This window comes from Saccostrea cucullata, unplaced genomic scaffold (assembly GCF_032062105.1).
Source record: "Saccostrea cucullata isolate Sc308-1 unplaced genomic scaffold, CSIRO_AGI_Scuc_v1 ctg67, whole genome shotgun sequence".
NCBI classification, from domain to species: Eukaryota; Metazoa; Mollusca; class Bivalvia; order Ostreida; family Ostreidae; genus Saccostrea; species Saccostrea cuccullata.
The window spans coordinates 191,767-209,170 of record NW_026929387.1 but is presented as its reverse complement, the minus strand read 5'-3'; the positions used below and the strand labels follow the sequence as shown (position 1 = coordinate 209,170).

At 32.1% G+C, this 17,404-nt stretch overlaps 2 protein-coding genes across 2 annotated transcripts; one reads left to right on the top strand and one right to left on the bottom strand.

Annotated features, from left to right (window-relative positions):
• Positions 1 to 2,498: 2,498 nt before the first annotated feature.
• On the bottom strand, positions 2,499 to 4,202 carry LOC134280730 (uncharacterized). Its single transcript, XM_062763185.1, has 2 exons — positions 4,052 to 4,202; positions 2,499 to 3,660 (listed from the first exon to the last, which is right to left on the bottom strand). Exon 2 carries the CDS (start codon positions 3,643 to 3,645, stop codon positions 2,662 to 2,664), a length of 984 nt encoding a protein of 327 aa, XP_062619169.1. The 5' UTR covers positions 3,646 to 3,660; positions 4,052 to 4,202; the 3' UTR covers positions 2,499 to 2,661.
• Positions 4,203 to 11,111: 6,909 nt separating this feature from the next.
• Positions 11,112 to 16,007, top strand: LOC134280722 (N(G),N(G)-dimethylarginine dimethylaminohydrolase 1-like). Its single transcript, XM_062763170.1, has 4 exons — positions 11,112 to 11,467; positions 11,613 to 11,712; positions 11,968 to 12,167; positions 14,912 to 16,007. Exons 1-4 carry the CDS (start codon positions 11,177 to 11,179, stop codon positions 15,089 to 15,091), a joined length of 771 nt encoding a protein of 256 aa, XP_062619154.1. The 5' UTR covers positions 11,112 to 11,176; the 3' UTR covers positions 15,092 to 16,007.
• Positions 16,008 to 17,404: the final 1,397 nt, after the last annotated feature.

Below are 17,404 nucleotides of genomic sequence, written 5' to 3'. Positions count from 1 at the left end.
TGTTTTATGAAGAATCAACAACAGTTTAGAAACAAATCGACTTCGTCAACACTAAAATAATTTTCTCGTATGAGCAACACCCATTTATCTAACACCCACCATTTGGATGACAACTTGAAGCATGGTTTTTACTGCCATTTTGTTGTTCAAAGTTTGTTATTCACAGTCAAAAAAATAAAGAAAGAACAAGAGGCCCATGGGCCACATCGCTCACCTGAGCACTGTGGCTAGGAAAAAGTAGGTTTATTGGTTTATTATTGAAAAGTTTAAATCCAAAAGTAGTCCCATGACCAACCATGGATTTACTATTCTTGAGAAGATGATTTTTAAAGAATTTTCCTATATCCTGAGAATGCTTCCATATAAATATGATGAATTATGGCTTTGTCATTCTTGAGAAGATTTTTAAAGAATTTTCCTATATATTTCTATGTAAAACTTTGGTCGGCCATTTTGGCCCCACCCCACTCCTGGGGGTCATGATTTAAACAAACTTGAATCTACACTACCTGAGGATGCTTCCATATAAATATGATGAATTATGGCTTTGTCATTCTTGAGAAGAAGATTTTTAAAGAATTTTCCTATATATTTCTATGTAAAACTTTGGTCGGCCATTTTGGCCCCACCCTACCCCCAGGGGTCATGATTTGAACAAACTTGAATCTACACTACCCGAAGATGCTTCCATATATATATGATGAATTATGGCTTTTTCATCCTTGAGAAGAAGATTTTTAAAGAATTTTCTTATATAATTCTATGTAATATTTTGGCCGGCCATTTTGGCCCCGCCCTACACCCGGGGGTCATGATTTGAATAAACTTCAATCTACACTACCTGAGGATGTTTCCCCATAAGTTTCATCTTTCCTGGCACAGTGGTTCTTGAGAAGAAGATTTTTAAAACATGCCACCAAATTTTCATTAATTCTCAATTATCTCCCCTTGAATGAAGGCGTGGTCCTTCATTTGAACAATTTGAATCCCCTTCACCCAAGGATGCTTTGTGGCAAGTTTGGTTGAAATTGGCCCAGCGGTTTTTGAGAAGAAGTCGAAAATGTGAAAAGTTTACAGACAGACAGACAGACAGACGGACAGACAGACAGACGGACGCCGGACAAAATGTGATCAGAAAAGCTCACTTGAGCCTTCGGTGCAGGTGAGCTAAAAACTATAATCGACGACACATGGCGTTAAACAGCAATCAACTTTGGTGATCAGGCGGGTTCAGTTGACGACGGCCAGATACTAGTACATGTACAGTGTAGTTAGTAGAACACCAGAATGGGGAGGTTCGGGATAGCCGGGTTAGAATCCCAGTCCGGTTCGTTCAGTTTGTTACACTCTTCACACATCACTGAGCAAGGGCTGACAATATTGGAGAGCTGGTTTTCTAGTATGATTTTTTAGATTAAGTTTTAATATTTTTCACCAATATACAACAAAATTTCTACTTTTCTTAAGTATTAAGGTAGGATTCTTCTCTGGTTTCTGACTAGATGAAACATTCAAAGCATATTTGCTTAAATGTCTTACATATTGAAGTGTAAGGAATTTAAAAGACCATAGTTTTCTTTCCTCATCACAATTGTACAACTTTAAATAGAAATGGTAAACTGTGTTTGAAAACTAGCAGGGACTATATTTTTGGCGGAATGGTGGCGTATGAAAATAACTTCTTTTCTGCCTCTCAAAATTATAATAGAACAATGAATTTAGCTATAATTTTTACACAATCAAAGACTTGGAGAAAATTTCAAATGTAAGTTAGATTAATAATGAGGGACTAAACTTTCAAAATATATCAAATAAATATGATTTTTCAAATAAACTAGAACTTTATTAGCTTTTAAGCGCTTCCTATCAAAGTGCAGATTTGAGCCAAAAATCCATAAAAAGTATTTTTTCTCTCTTAGTAAATGATCAAAACTTTTTGTTTTTGTATCATTTTGTACATTTATAAGACTACTATATTATATGTGAAAATAAGAAAAAGTTAAATATAGGAAGCATATGAAAATAACTAATATAAGCTAAAAAATTAAGAAAAACAGAGAAAATTCGGATTAGCCAAAATCCAGTTAAGTTAAATTATTTATGTAAATTTGGTAATATCATGCTATAGACCCAATATAGTAATATGTTTTTATGCAAAAAAGAACAATCATTAAACTTTTGAAATAGAAGTAGGTATCACATGATTGGCAACAGTTATTTTTTATTCTTAATGTCAAGGAGAAAGATAATGACCTTGACCTGACCTTGCCTCTAACATAAAACGGTCAAATTTAATTTCACTGATACTATCACTTACTGATATTGTCTTCTTGATTCTGTGAAAATTTAATTAATTTTTAAATATTAGAAATATGAGAAGAATCCTACCTTAAGAATAAAACTGAAAGTCTTTTTTAGTAATTGCAAGGATACGTCAATCAAACGCGTCCCGGAATTCGTAGTTTCAATAATTTCTAGCTAAAATAAGTTTTTAAAAAAAATTAAATTATATTTTCGTGTGAAATGCTATGCAATGCTATGGCAAGAATATATGTCATAAAAAGTTATGATTCGGGCCATATTTTAGTCAGTCGGTCGGGAGAGGACAACCAAACATTTTTTAAGATGGCCTTAAAGAAGATCTGTGATCACAATGCCTCTTTAGGGGCTCATATATTTAATGACTTTGATTTTCCCAGACTTCCTTTCGGCCACATACAATGTGTCATCTTCGCCCACGTGGATTCCTACAGGAACTTTAACAAAGTGTTTGTCGATGAGCGATAGGAATTTTCCGTCTTTGTCTATTATATGTACGCAGTGCTGATATTTGTCTGCAATAAGAATGTGGCTTTGGCTATCACAGGCAACACACCCAGGGTCAAACTCTAATTGGGAGCCACCGCTGTACTTATATCGAGGGACCCCCGTGTTTTTGACGACAACAACGCAGCGTGCTTCTGCATCGCTAACGCAAACGTCTGTATTTGTATTTTCGCAAACAAAAGAGGCATCCCGAAAGAGGAAATTTCCCTGTGAATCTCGCGAGATTTCTTGAATAACAGTTACTCCGGAATATCGGACAATCTTGTCTGGTTCTTTCGTCCTGAACATGGAAACAAGTACATCGTCGTTAGCGGTGACACAGAGACCTCGAGGTGTCCACTCTCTAAATGTGATAATTGTCTTAATCTGTTTATCCATAATTGCATTTAAAACTTTGCCTGCCATAACCGTAAATACGAGTTCCCCTCCTTTCTTCTGTGTGATATGATATGGCGAATGAATGGAGCCACTGCTGTATGTTTCCATAACTACTCCGTTCATGTCCAAATGTTTCACCGTATTCATATCCCCCAAGGTCCACAAGCTACCATCACGTGACTTCACTACCCTAGACGAAGGTATAAACCCGCTCTTCAATGTTTGAATTACTGTTGGAGAAATCAGCCTCCTAACTCTTCTGTGAGCAACATATTGCACGACTATGTGATCGACGGTTGAGGACAACACGTGTTTGGATATACAGGATTGACAGAGGTGTTTCTTGCAGCTTTTACAGAAAATTTCCGCTGCGCCTTTCTCCACATCAGCTGGACAGATGTCACACCTGATGATGTCTTGTGCAAACATGGACTCCGCCATACTTCAAGGACAGCACTACAGGGGTTAAAAATATCAATAAAATGTCAATTTTATATACTAGTTTATCAAAAAAATTGATCCCCCGAAAGTTATTTTAAAGGTCATAATCTATTTTTTAAAACCAGTGGTGAATCAAGAAATACTAGAGTAATCACTATAATGAATCACATAAAGTTATAAAAAATAAAACTATATGAAATATGGATCTTATATTCTTTTTAACTACATTTATCTAAGTTTTCACTTATAACACCTCAATAGGCCTACGTGTTCATCGAGTATAGCTCCGAAAAGGTGACCATACATATAGAGACAGATCGAGTGAGTTATCGTTCCTTCTTTGAAAAGTTTTGCAATTACAAAATGCAGTCTACCCTCGGTTGCGAAATAAGTAATAAGAACTTACACTGGGTATCTTCTCCGTAAAGGTGTCTTCTATCATTGTCTTCGCTCATATAACCATGTTTTTCACTTATTCCACTAAGCTTGTAGAACTAATACTTTCACCTAGTGTTTACTTTCTGTCTACGGAACCGCGGATACAACTTGACCTCATTTCAAGTTTGTTCCTTACGGGTTGATAGGATTTAATCCTCCTTTACCCTTTACCTTTGCTGTTAAAATATACATTTGTTAAATTCGGTAGTCCCGTTGAAAATCTGGTGTAGTTCACAAATTTCACTCAATCTGATACATAGACAACAAGATGTCCGTGTTTGTGAATTCTGACGTCCCCGTATGGCAACAAATTAAAATACAATTTTGAAATACGAAAGCCATAGCACCACCGATTCAAAAGTTATGACCTAGGTTAAGTTTTTGAAAGGTAGATCAAACTCTAGGTTCAAGGTCGAAGGGTCAAAGTTGTTGGTTTCTAAAGAAAGGTCTTTTCACAAGGATTACATAATGTGAAGTATATGAAAGCCCTAGCCTTCAATAGTTGCCAAGGTTAAAGTTTTTAAAAAGTAGGTTAAACTCCAAGGTCAAGGTAAAGGGGTCAAAGTTGTTGGTATCCAATGAAAGGTCTTATCACAAGGATAAATATGTGAAGTATGAAAGCTTTAGCACACCTGTTCAAAAGTTATGGACAAGGATAAGTTTTTGAAAGGTAAGTCAATCTTCAGGGTCAAGGCCAAACGTCAAAGTTGTTGGTTTCAAAAGAAAGTTCTTGTCATAAGGATTAAATATATGAAGTGTGAAAGCCCTAGCCCTTACCGTGCAAAAGTTATGCCGGGCCTAGGTTAAAGTTTTTTTTAAGTACATACATCTCCAAGGTCAAAAGGTCAAAGTTGTTGGTATCTAATGAAGTCTTGTCACAAAGAATACAAGTGCGAAGAATGAACGTCCTAGTGTCTACCGTTCAAAAATCATGGCCAAAGTAAAAGTTTGTATTTTTTTGTGTAAAAGTGTGTCAAACTCCAAGGTCATGGTCTAAAGGTCAAATTTGGTGGTACCCAAAAGAAGGGTCTTGTCAAATCATTATTGTACAGGATGACAATAATATAATTTTGATTTAATCGAAGCTTATTTAAATGGTTCTTTCTTCGCAAATATGAACAACAGAAGTTTATTAATGTGATTTTTTCCTTCATTGAAATTGTTATTTACAATTTTGCAGCAAAAAATCCGCCAACAAAGAGAACATTTTAAGGTTTTTTCTATCCTCGTATGATCATTGCTGTCATAGGTTTTTGCAAAAAACTGTTATATATTTATATTTATACCCAATAGAACAATTTCTTTTGGAAAATACTTTTCAATGGATGTAATGTTAAATATTGTAAAGGTAAAGAATTTTAAAGATACATATTTTCTTTAACTAATCAATTATTCAATTTTTAAAATGTGTTGACAAGGGCAATAACTCCCTCTAAGGCATCTTCATACTTTATTGTACTTCTGATGTAAAATAGTTTCCCTGATATTCAAAATTCGAAAATTTCTTATAATTAGCAAGTATTTTAGAACTTTCAGCATTAGGATTATGCATTTGAACCAGTTTTTACATAATTTTTGTAATATTGTTTACAAAAAATGTATGAATTTTTATGTTGAGATATTATTCTGTTTGTATGGCAACCTATAACTTTTTGCAATAATTGGTATATGACACGCCAAATTCACAAAAATGAGCTAAACATAGTTTCACAGTTGATAAACTAGGTTTATCGACTGTAAACTATAGTTAACGGACTGTAAACTATAGTTTACAAAGTTCATCTATATTTTACATCTGTAAACCATAGTTAACGCGATAATCTATGTTTCAGAACCGTAAACTATACTTGACATTGAAAACAATTATTTGCGATTGCAAAACATAGATTATCTGATAAATACAGTTTCACGATTTGTAAACTATAGTTTACAAACCGTTAACTATAGTTAACGATCTGATAAATATAGTTTCACGATTTCTGAAACTCTTAACTATAGTTCACGATTGTAAATTATAGTTTACAGAAGTGAATCTATGTTTATCTATGGCACGCCAAATTCACAAAAATGAGCTAAACATAGTTTCACAGTTGTTAAACTATGTTTATCGACTGTAAACTATAGTTTACAAACCGTGAACTATAGGTAACAATTCGTTAACTATAGTTTTCATATGTAAAACTATATTTAAAGGTTGTTAACTATAGTTTACGAATGCTAATCTAAGTTTATCTGTCTGTAATAAAGCGTTAACAGTAGACTTTGTTGACAAACATAGATTCACGTTTGTAAACTATAATTTACAATCGTAAAATATAGTTAAGGGTTGTTAATCATAGTTTCATAAATCGTGAAACTATATTTATCAGATCGTTAACTATAGTTAAGAGTTGTAAACCATAGTTTACAAATCGTGAAACTGTATTTATCAGATAATCTATGTTTTGCAACCGCAAATGATTGTTTTCGGTGTTACTTATAGTTTACGGTTGTGAAACGTAGATTATATCGCGTTAACTATCAGATGTAAATTATTGATTAACGTTGTTAACTATAGTTTACAGTCCGTTAACTATAGTTTACAACCGATAAACCTAGTTTATCGACTGTGAAACTCAGCTCATTTTTGTGAATTTGGCGTGCCATATTTATCAACAAAATCTATTGTTAACGTTTTATTCCAGACAGATCTCTATAAACTTAGATTAGCATTCGTAAACTATACTATAGTTAACGATTCATTAAGTATAGTTTTAATCTGTAAAACTATATTTAACGGTTGTTAACTATAGTTTAAGAATGTTAATTTAAGTTTATCTGTCTATAATAAAGCGTTAACAATAGATTTTGTTGATAAACATAGATTCACGTTTTTAAACTATAGTTTACAATCGTATACAAACTATATTTATCAGATCGTTAACTATAGTTAACGGTTTGTAAACTATAGTTTACAAATCGTGAAACTGTATTTATCAGATAATCTATGTTTTGCAATCGCAAATGATTGTTTTCGGTGTTAAGTATAGTTTACGGTTGTGAAACATAGATTATCGCGTTAACTATTGTTTACAGATGTGAAATATAGATTAACGTTGTAGTTTATAGTTTACAACCGATAAACCTAGTTTATCGATTGTGAAACTATGATTATCTCATTTTTGTGAAATTGGCGTGCCATAAGTTAACTATAGTTCACGGTTTATAAACTATAGTTTACAGTCGGTAAACCTAATTTATCAACCGTGAAACTATGTTAAGCTCATTTTTGTGAATTTGGCGTGCCATATGGGTAAATTTTAACTATATTAGATGTAAATAAATGCAGTTTAAATGTACTTTGAACCATTAAGACCTTTATATGTTATATTAATGCCAATGTATATATGATATGGTGTTGTCGATCAATAGGCCTACGTAAAAAATAATATGTTAATTTGCGGTTCATAAAATAATTGTTTCGAAACAAGTGTCTGTATTCACAAATTAGAATGCATAATTATTCATTCATATTATATCTATCCTAAATGATTTTTTTCTATTTGTGTAAACTAGTTTATGATTCTTCATTTACACCATTAATTAATGTAAAATATCATATTATAAAATTAGAAGATCTATAACTTTGTGTAATCAGGAACCATATTCTATATACTTAATTACTATGTTACTATAATTACTATGACTCTATTTTGCCACGCAATAATTCTGATAATCAAACCAATCTACATGGTGAACTTTTATCTACCCTGTGCAGAACTTTAAACCTTAGAATTCTTAATGGAAGATTCCTTGGTGATTCCCTTGGTTATTGTACATTTTATAATTTTAATGGTTCTAGTTGTGTTGATTACATGTTGGCTACCAGCCATGTTTTACATAATATACTGTATTTCAATGTTTTACCACCGTCAGAATTGTCTGATCATAGCATTATTTGTACTAGTTTTAAGTGTGGGGCTTTTAATTGCCCAGTTACATGTGAATCATATATTGAATGTAGATCTACCCCATTGAAAGGACAGTACATTTGGTCTAATCAATGTAAACTTGCTTACCAAACAGCCCTTGTTGATGTAGAGAGCACAAACAGCCTAATTGAACTTGATAATAGTCTAAATGAAAAAGACATAAGTATTGATGATATTAACAATAACTTAACTAAAATTTATTTAACAGCTGCATCTAAAACCCTTCTCTTTAAACCACCAATACATAATCGAAAAATAAACAAGAGAAAACCAAAACCTTGGATGTCTAATGATATATCTCTACTAAAAAGAGAAGTCCGCAAACTTGGAAGAAGAATTCAAATAAACCCTAAAGATTGTAATTTATTACAGGCTTTCGCAAATGCTAAATGGGAATTTAACAGAATGAAAAAGAAATCAAAACATGAATTTTATAAGACAGTAACTGACAATATCGACAATCTAAATCAGAACAATTCAAAAGATTTTTGGAAGGTCCTAAACAAAAACAAAATTAAACAAAACTCAAATTCTTCCAATCCAGGACTTCAAGCATTTATGAATCACTATCAAAACTTATTGTGCTCTAAGGGCAGCAACTCCTGTGAATATGTAGATAAATCTGAAATTCAGAAACTTACTCCCCTGGACTATCCTTTCACATACAGTGAAGTCAAACTTGGCATTAAAAGTCTAAAAAATGGTAAATCACCTGGACAAGATCTAATTCTCAACGAGTTTATTAAAAGTGGCTCAAGTACACTTCTAAATATATTGACAAAGCTCTTTAATAAAATTCTTCTTACTGGGAAAATACCTGAAGCCTGGAATTTGGTACAAATAACTTCTATTTATAAATCTGGTGACCCATGTAACCCATCGAACTATAGAGGATTAAGTGTTACAAGCTGTATGGGAAAACTCTTTAATGGACTTTTACAATGCCGCCTGAATTCATACTTGGAAACAAATGACCTACTGAGTAATTATCAATTTGGATTCAGAAGAAACCACCGTACCACAGATAATATATTTATCTTAAAAACCCTTATAAATAAATATTTAAAATGGAAGAAACAAAACATTTATGCATGTTTTGTGGATTTTACTAAAGCCTTTGATACAGTTGATCGTACTTTAATGTTACACAAACTATACCAAAAGGGCATAGGTGGGAAATTTTACAATATTATAAATAATATGTACTCAAATACTAAATATTGTTGTAAAGATGAATCTTACTATAGTGAACATTTTATAGCTACACGTGGGGTTAAACAAGGAGATAATCTTTCCCCTATTCTTTTTAATATATTTATTGATGACTTCTACTCACACTTAATTAATTATAACACAAGTCCTCCTGAATTACAAAATATTGAAGTTGGACATTTATTCTTTGCAGATGACCTAATTCTCCTCTCTACTACAAAAGAAGGTCTCCAAAACTCATTAGACTGTCTCTCAGAATATTGCCTAAAATCAAAATTGACTGTTAACTCTGATAAAACTAAAGCAATGATTTTCTCAAATAAGAAAATTGACACAACTCAATATTGTTTTTATTATAATCATTTAATAGTTCATCTTGAACATGAATATAAATATCTAGGAATTATTTTTACTTATAATGGTAAGCTTAAGTATGCAGCTGAACAACTAGCTGACCGTGCAAGAAAAGCTTTTTATGCAATGAAACGCTCTTTACCTTTTCATAATAACTTATCTGTAAAAACTCTTTTAAAATTATATACTTCACTTATTGAACCTATCATTTTGTATAGTTCTGAAATATGGATTTCAGACTTTAATATTAATATAAACAATTGTGATCAACTACCTTTTGAAAAGATACAGCATTTGATATTTAAAGATATTTTGGGTGTACAGAGAAAAGCTTCAAATTTAGCCATTAAATATGAGCTAGGAACAGTCCCTATTTGTTGCAAAGCTATTATCTCAATGTTTAAATACTATAAGAGACTAAAAAATGTTAAGAATAAAAATAGCACTAGAAATCAAATTCTTATTGCTGCTTCCTTAGAAGATGACAACTTATATAGTAATGGTGTAAAGGATAATTGGCAAAGTCAGATTGAAAAATTAAAAAAGAAACTTAATCTTCCATCATTAGATATAACTGATAACACATTCAGCACCTGCTTGAAGAATTTTTACATAAAAAATGTTAATTTGCAACTCCAGAACATTGAATTCTCCAAATGTGGTAAATTATTATTTTTCAGTCAAATTAGAAAGAATTATGAATTACAAGACTACTTAAAATATCCAATAAATAAAGCTATACGTTCTAAATTAACAAAACTGAGAATTTCTGCACATCCCTTGGAAATTGAAGTAGGCAGATATTCAAAGCCTTGTATCCCAAAAGAATCGCGTTTTTGTCACTATTGTAAAACTATTGTAGAAAGTGAAATACATTTCATATATGACTGTCCCTTATATATAGATTTGCGAAAAAAGTACTGTTCTTTGAACATCTGTAATTTAAACGATAACATATTGAAAGAAAATCATTGTAAAGTATTATGTAATCCTGACAATGCAGTTCATTCTAGAAGGCTGTGTGAATTTTTATATGAATGTTTTGAATTGCGTTCCAAAAATAAAGCACAATTATAATATATATGTTTAATGCATATATTAGCTCATCACTGTCCATATTATACTGCTTGCATAATGATTATGTTTAATCTTCAAGTTGTTATACTCTGCATAGTTGACTTCACTGATCCATACACTTGCATGTATGTATTTTATTACTTGTCTTTTATATGTAACATGGTTTTGGTGAATCAATAAAGAAATTGAATTGAATTGAATTGAATTACAATATAGGTCCCTGGTCTAATATACAAAATAAATCTTGACAAATAATGAAAAATACAAATGTAAACGAGCTACTCGACATGTCATCACATAGAGGCATTAGTTACAATGCAATTTGTGATATATCAACATATTTATTGGGATGCCCTCCGGATCAATGACGTAACGTCAACAGATTGTTTGCATTTTTTAGTCACTTCCGGTACACTTCCTGTTTAGTGTGGGGAGAGAAAAAAAACAAGGTGAGACCGTAAGCAGTTCAACAAGTAACAATGTCGGCGTTTAATTATAACTATGCGATTGTAAGTCGAATCCCCAACAGTTTTAAATACAGTGGTCAACAGTATTCAAATAAATATGAAAAGGAGAACGAGATAGACGTAGAAAAGGCGAGAGAGGAGCATCGACAACTGATAGAGACGCTAAAAAAGTGCGAGGTACGAGTTATCGAACTTCAAGAGGAGGAGGACTACCCTGAATGCTGTTTTGTGGACGATTGTGCTGTCGTTATCGGCGCCACGGCTCTCATCACGAGGCTGGGACAAACTACACGTCAGGGCGAGGTAAGTCACTCCAGTGAATCTTAAAATTAGAAAAGGGGGGGGGGGTAATGTGATCACTCTTCTCGATGACTCATAATGGGAATGACAAGTTTGATACATTGTTTTTCTTCTGTCATAGTCACAAACATTGTTTATTTAATTTCAGGTCGCAGAGATTCGTAAAGTACTGAAAGATCTTAAATTTCGTATCGTGGAAATTGTTGATCCTGATGCCATTGTAGAAGGAGGAGATGTACTGTTCACAGGTAAGTCTATGTTACCTTTCAAACACAGGTAAATTAGTATCACCTGTCAGTCTGCCTAAAAGATGGGATCGCAAAACTTAAATGTGAACAAACTGTCATTTAATGCATGTTTTCATTTTGGTGCCCTTTATTTTAATTGTTCAATAGATTAATTTTAGCCTTATTCTAAATATATATATTGTAAGTTTGTAAATTTCACAGATTTAATCTTGCTGAATTTTATATTAAACTTCACAAATTTTGATTTTGTTTCAGGGAAAGAAATTTTTGTTGGCCTTGGACAGGGAAGAAGAACAAATGAGCGGGGGGCATCAGCTGTTGTAGATGCTTTCCCAGAATACAATGTGACCCCTGTCCGGATTGACGGACAGGTCCAGCTGAAATCTCTGGTGTCGATGGCCGGGAAGGACATCATAGCCGTGGGTAACAGTCAGAACGCCAACAGAGTCATGCAGGTAAATATCTGACAAGTTTCTGATTGGTTTACTTGATTGAAAGATACTGTAGTGTAATTTTTATGCCCCCCTTTAAAAAATTACTTTGCTGCTGTGTGTCAATCATTTTGTCTCTCTGTCTGTCTGTTGGTCCACCAAGTTTCCCTTGGACTTAAAAAAAAAATTCCTATTTTTAGGGGGAGGGGGCATAAGTGTTTCACAAGCTTCTCTTGTTTATGTGTACACTGTACATCAGAATATAACAAGGCAGCCAATATGTTTGTTCGTAATTTTGCCAAAATATACACAGAACAAGAAGTAAAATGTCTGAATATGTTAGTCAATCATCGAAGTTTACATTTGTGTAAGTACTCACAATAAAGATAGCTTATGTAGTGACTTTAAAGTAATTATCTATAAATCTAATACAATAATATACAAATCTGTACCTGTGAATATTTAGTGAAACAACTCATACTAAAGCTAACTATAACTGAAGGTAGAATGTTAAAGCGAGCGCAGCGAGCTCAAAAGACTAACATGTAAGAACAGAGGAAATTCGGAATGAAATCTGTACATATGTGTAGCAAATTTTGTGTGAAACCTTCCCAAAATTCCTTTGCTACCAGGATTCATTGCAATAATGGTGAATAAAAGGTTTTCAGTTTGTAGAAATGTTAAAAAATGATAGAAGAAAATATTCTACAATGTCTTTCAACAAAAATTGCACTAGATCTATAGTTTCAACCAGACGCTCGGCTGTCTTCATAAGTTCCAACGAGCTCCATTACATCATGTGATGTCACAGCTGCTTCAGATGTCTAGTGCAACTTGATGTTTGAAGTGGTTGATCAATGTTTTAAGTGTCTTTTTCAATGGTACAACTTCGCTAGCCCCAAAGGTCACACTGTAAAACATGTTAGAAATCTTTGCATTCTGTAGAAGCTGTAGCTTAATACTCAAATTAAGGATATGTTTTTGATAAAATTGGTATAATATAGAAGTCTTCACATTGACAGAGGTATATCTTCAAAGTAAAGTAAGTTTCTTGGTAAAGATAAAAGAAACCTTTACAGTGGACAGAAGCTTAAATGTAAATACCAGTATGTTTGTAAACATTTGAAAGCTATCAAAGTCTGGTGTAGAAATGTAATTGAGCAAAATGAAATTATGATTCATTGAATACTGTAGGTTCCTTCTTTTACTCAAGAACTTAATATCACAAAATGACTTTTAGAGATTAAAACCTTTTAGGTGTATTTTAAGAAGAAAAGCATATAATTTTGTTTCAGGAGTAGTAACTGCTTCTCGCAAAATTGCACAGTAAAAATTTAGGAATCTTCAATCATATTCTTATTGACAAAAGAAATTGATAGAAATCAAGCAATCAATAGTGGTATCAAATCAATTTTTAATAATGGATTCTTCATGCATTATTTTTTTCCGGCTTGAAATAGGTTATACAGAAATTGATAGAGGATGGCATTCCAGTCTCCCAAAAAGAACTTTTTCAGGCTGGGGGGACCATTCAGAACTGTTGCTTATTGTGTATGAATGTGTCCGAGTTCAAACATATAATCTCCACCCTTCCATCAACAGGTATAATTGTTACCAAGGCATGGATTGGCTGATTTTTGTCATCAAGGCAAGGATTGGCTGATCCATTTTGCCTGTGCAGGGATTGGCTGTGGGAAATCAAATTCTCAATTTAAGCTCACCTTGATGGTTAAGATGAGCTGACATCATTTATGCATCCACCTTGTCATTAATGTTTTTGGAGCAGGTCCTTTCCATTGTGACTAAGAGACCTATCTGAAGCAAATATGCATGGATAATGCATCTTAGACTAGTGAATTGCTTTAGGTACTAGATCTGACCTACATTTTCCAGTTGAGTGACTGGGTTAAAGTTATATTGAAGCAAATTCACTCCAAGTTTCAGTCCTATTTGAACCAAACTTGCATAGATAATTTATTTAGGAATACATACTATCAAACATGCTTGCTATCAGAAGCTAGTAGAGCTGATCTATATTTTCCAAATATGTGACCATATTAAGGGCATTAAACCCTACCTGGGCCAAACTTGCATGTATGATGCATCAAAAGATGCACACTACCAGACATGCTTGACATGATGGATCTAACATAGATTTCCCAGATGAGTTGCCAGGTTGAAGATTTTACAGCAGATCCATTCCCACGTAAATATTTTGAAGTTCCTTTTAGACCAAACTTGCATGACTCATCTACCTATGTAAATTCCCAGAACTTTTATTTGAAGTGAGGCTTTGCCTTACTTCTATATATTTATCGAGGTGAGCTTAGTAATTTTTGGTTTCCTTTGTTTCTATTTTTCCCTTCTTATTTTATTAACAAAAGTTCTGTTTGCAGAATTATTGCATGACAGTCAGATTGGGGTATATACATACTAATGACGAATGCAAAAAAATGTTTCATGACTAACATATTTTTGAGGGAAAAACTGTTTATACAATACTCTATGTTCACCAAAATTTAATGGTTTTCAAAATCAAGTGAGCTTGGTGCCAGTGTGTTGGAAGGGTTTTAAGTAAAGGAGATTTTTGTTTGAAAACTAACAAATGATTTTGCATGTAAATAATTTTTCCAGGGATACACTTCATGGGTTAATTTTGCAGGTGGAATAAACCGTTGAAATGTTATTATTACTTGTAAAATTATTCTATCAATTATACAACTGTTCCTGTAAAAAAATCAGACTAAAGAAGATAAAACTTATTGCAGGTTTTAGATGAGAAGATAACATATGCAAAACACAAAGTGCAGCTATCAGAAATAGAAAAGTCAGGTGGTGTATTATCCAACCTTGTGTTATTCCTCAAGAAATCAAGTCTTCCTAAAGAGATTGTGTCCACCATTACTTCTCGAGATGTCACCATGTATTCAGAAGTCAACTTCATGTGAATAATAGCTGTATTTCTGATAATGTGTTGTAGCATTTATATCCTCTAATATGTTACATGTTAGATGTGCTTTGATTAATTGACAGTATATGCTTGAATATAAACACATTTTTTTTTTTTCGTTCAGGCAGCCTGCTTTTGGCTTTTTTTTTTTTTAATAAAATATTTCATTTTTGCAGTTGCACAGAATTTTACAGAGCTTTTGCTTGCCATCTGAGATGAAAATAATATTTTATACAAAGTTGGCATTGCTTTATTAAATAGGTGTATTTTTGTTGGAATTTCACAAAGACTTTTTTACATGCTGTAGATCAGTTACATTTTGTTCATGTTCTCATGATTGAAGTTTTTGTCTGATTATTAAATATTGCTGTTACACTGTACATGTGTTAACTTTGACAAATGTCATTTAAACCATGTCTAATTTTATTGCTCAGTTGTCCATCAAGATAAAAATCAGATGGCATTGTGTGATAACATTCCCCTGAGTTATTTTGTGTTTACATTGTTAGGTTGTGATCAATCTGATATCAGATGATTCCATGTACACATTCCTTTGAACACTTTTTAAGTTTGTGATAAATCTTGGAGTTGTGAAACAAAAACATTTACTGTTTTTTGCACAGTCAGGGATCTGAAGTTTTGTAATAATTCTTTATAATATTGTTACATTGTGTTAAGCCACTTTTTCATGTACATTATATAAATATACCAGACAGCAGTGAACCAGATAGGGTTTTTTTTGGTGAAAATCACTTCAATATTGTTGGCTTTTTATATATGTGTTTGTTGGTTCTATAATACATATATTAAACTTTATGCATAAATAATCATGTTCAGAAAATTTATATTTGTATTATTTAACACAAAATGTTGTAAAAATTTATTTTTTATTTGAATAAAATAAGATCAAATGGTTAATTAACCTTTTTTCATAAATGGCAATATAAAGAAATGCGTATTTTGATATGTTTGTGCTATTTTTAATAATAGTATTTAGAAAGAAAAATGTGTTAATCACTAAAAAATGTCTACACACTGTGACATTATGTCAAATGCAATCTTGATGGTATATAAGTTAATTACCTTTAAAACTTTTACTTAATTCATTTCTTTTTGCCAATATCTTTTCTGACTGTGAACTGTAAAATATTATCGCATTGAATTTTGACTTCGCATAGGTGTCGGGACACGCAATTTCAATTCGCATTTTTAAAACCAGTTTTAATGTTTACTTCCATTAACTAAGGCATCATTTAATGATCAGAAAAAATTATATATATGTGTTTGTTGGTTAACAAACTTATTTTAAAATGCATATTAAATAAATGTTCAGAAAATTTATATATGTATGAAACACAAAATGTTGTAAAAATTTATTTTTTATTTGAATAAAATATCATATTTATAACAAAATGAAATTCATAAATCATATGAAATTTTCATATATCTTCTTGGTTTAATAGTATTTAGAAAGAATAAAATCTTCACATGAATGGAAAAATTGTATATTAATATGTAAACAAAAAATCTTGATGTTTACATAACAAACTTTAAAACTTTTTTCAAATTTTTGATTTTGCCTATATCTATTTGTAAAAATGAAAACATAAATTTGAATATATACTTTTTAGCTGAAATTGTGTGTATGCCAAAATTTAAAATGTTAGTGTATAAAAGTTTGTGGAGAACAGAATATTAAAAGACTTTGTAACAGTTGTGACATTACTTTTTGGATAGTGCTCGTAATTAAGTGCTAAATACTAGTGACTGTTATTCTCTGTAAGAATGACCCTTACTAAAAGGATTTTTTCTTTAATGATGACGATTTTCATCAAAACATAAAAAATTAAATCCAAGCAAAAGTTTAAATAATTTCATGTTTTTTGCGACCATATTTTTTAAAGGAATTATACCCATATAAAAGAAACAATTTCATCAATTTTAGAATTATTTTAACATCCCACGTTATTAAGCGTAAATAAATCCCAAAATCGAGAGCATAAAAATGTTGATTGTACAACTGGTAAATATGATTTCTCTGTAAAAATTCCATGTCACCGAAACCTCACATATAACTTCTGTTTTAAAATAGTTTCCTAAACCCATGGCATCTGATGCATTAACAGTCCTTTATGAAGTACATCCGGGTGTTGCCGAAACCCTTGAAATTTTTTTCGCCTTTTGATGATGCAAGCTTTCGTTGCTTTAGTGGGTCCTTCATATTTGAAGCTGATATGACTAACATTACTGCGGCTAGAGGCAGGGTATTGCTGTTCAATCTCAATTTCTGGATCTTTGTTCCCGTGTTTCT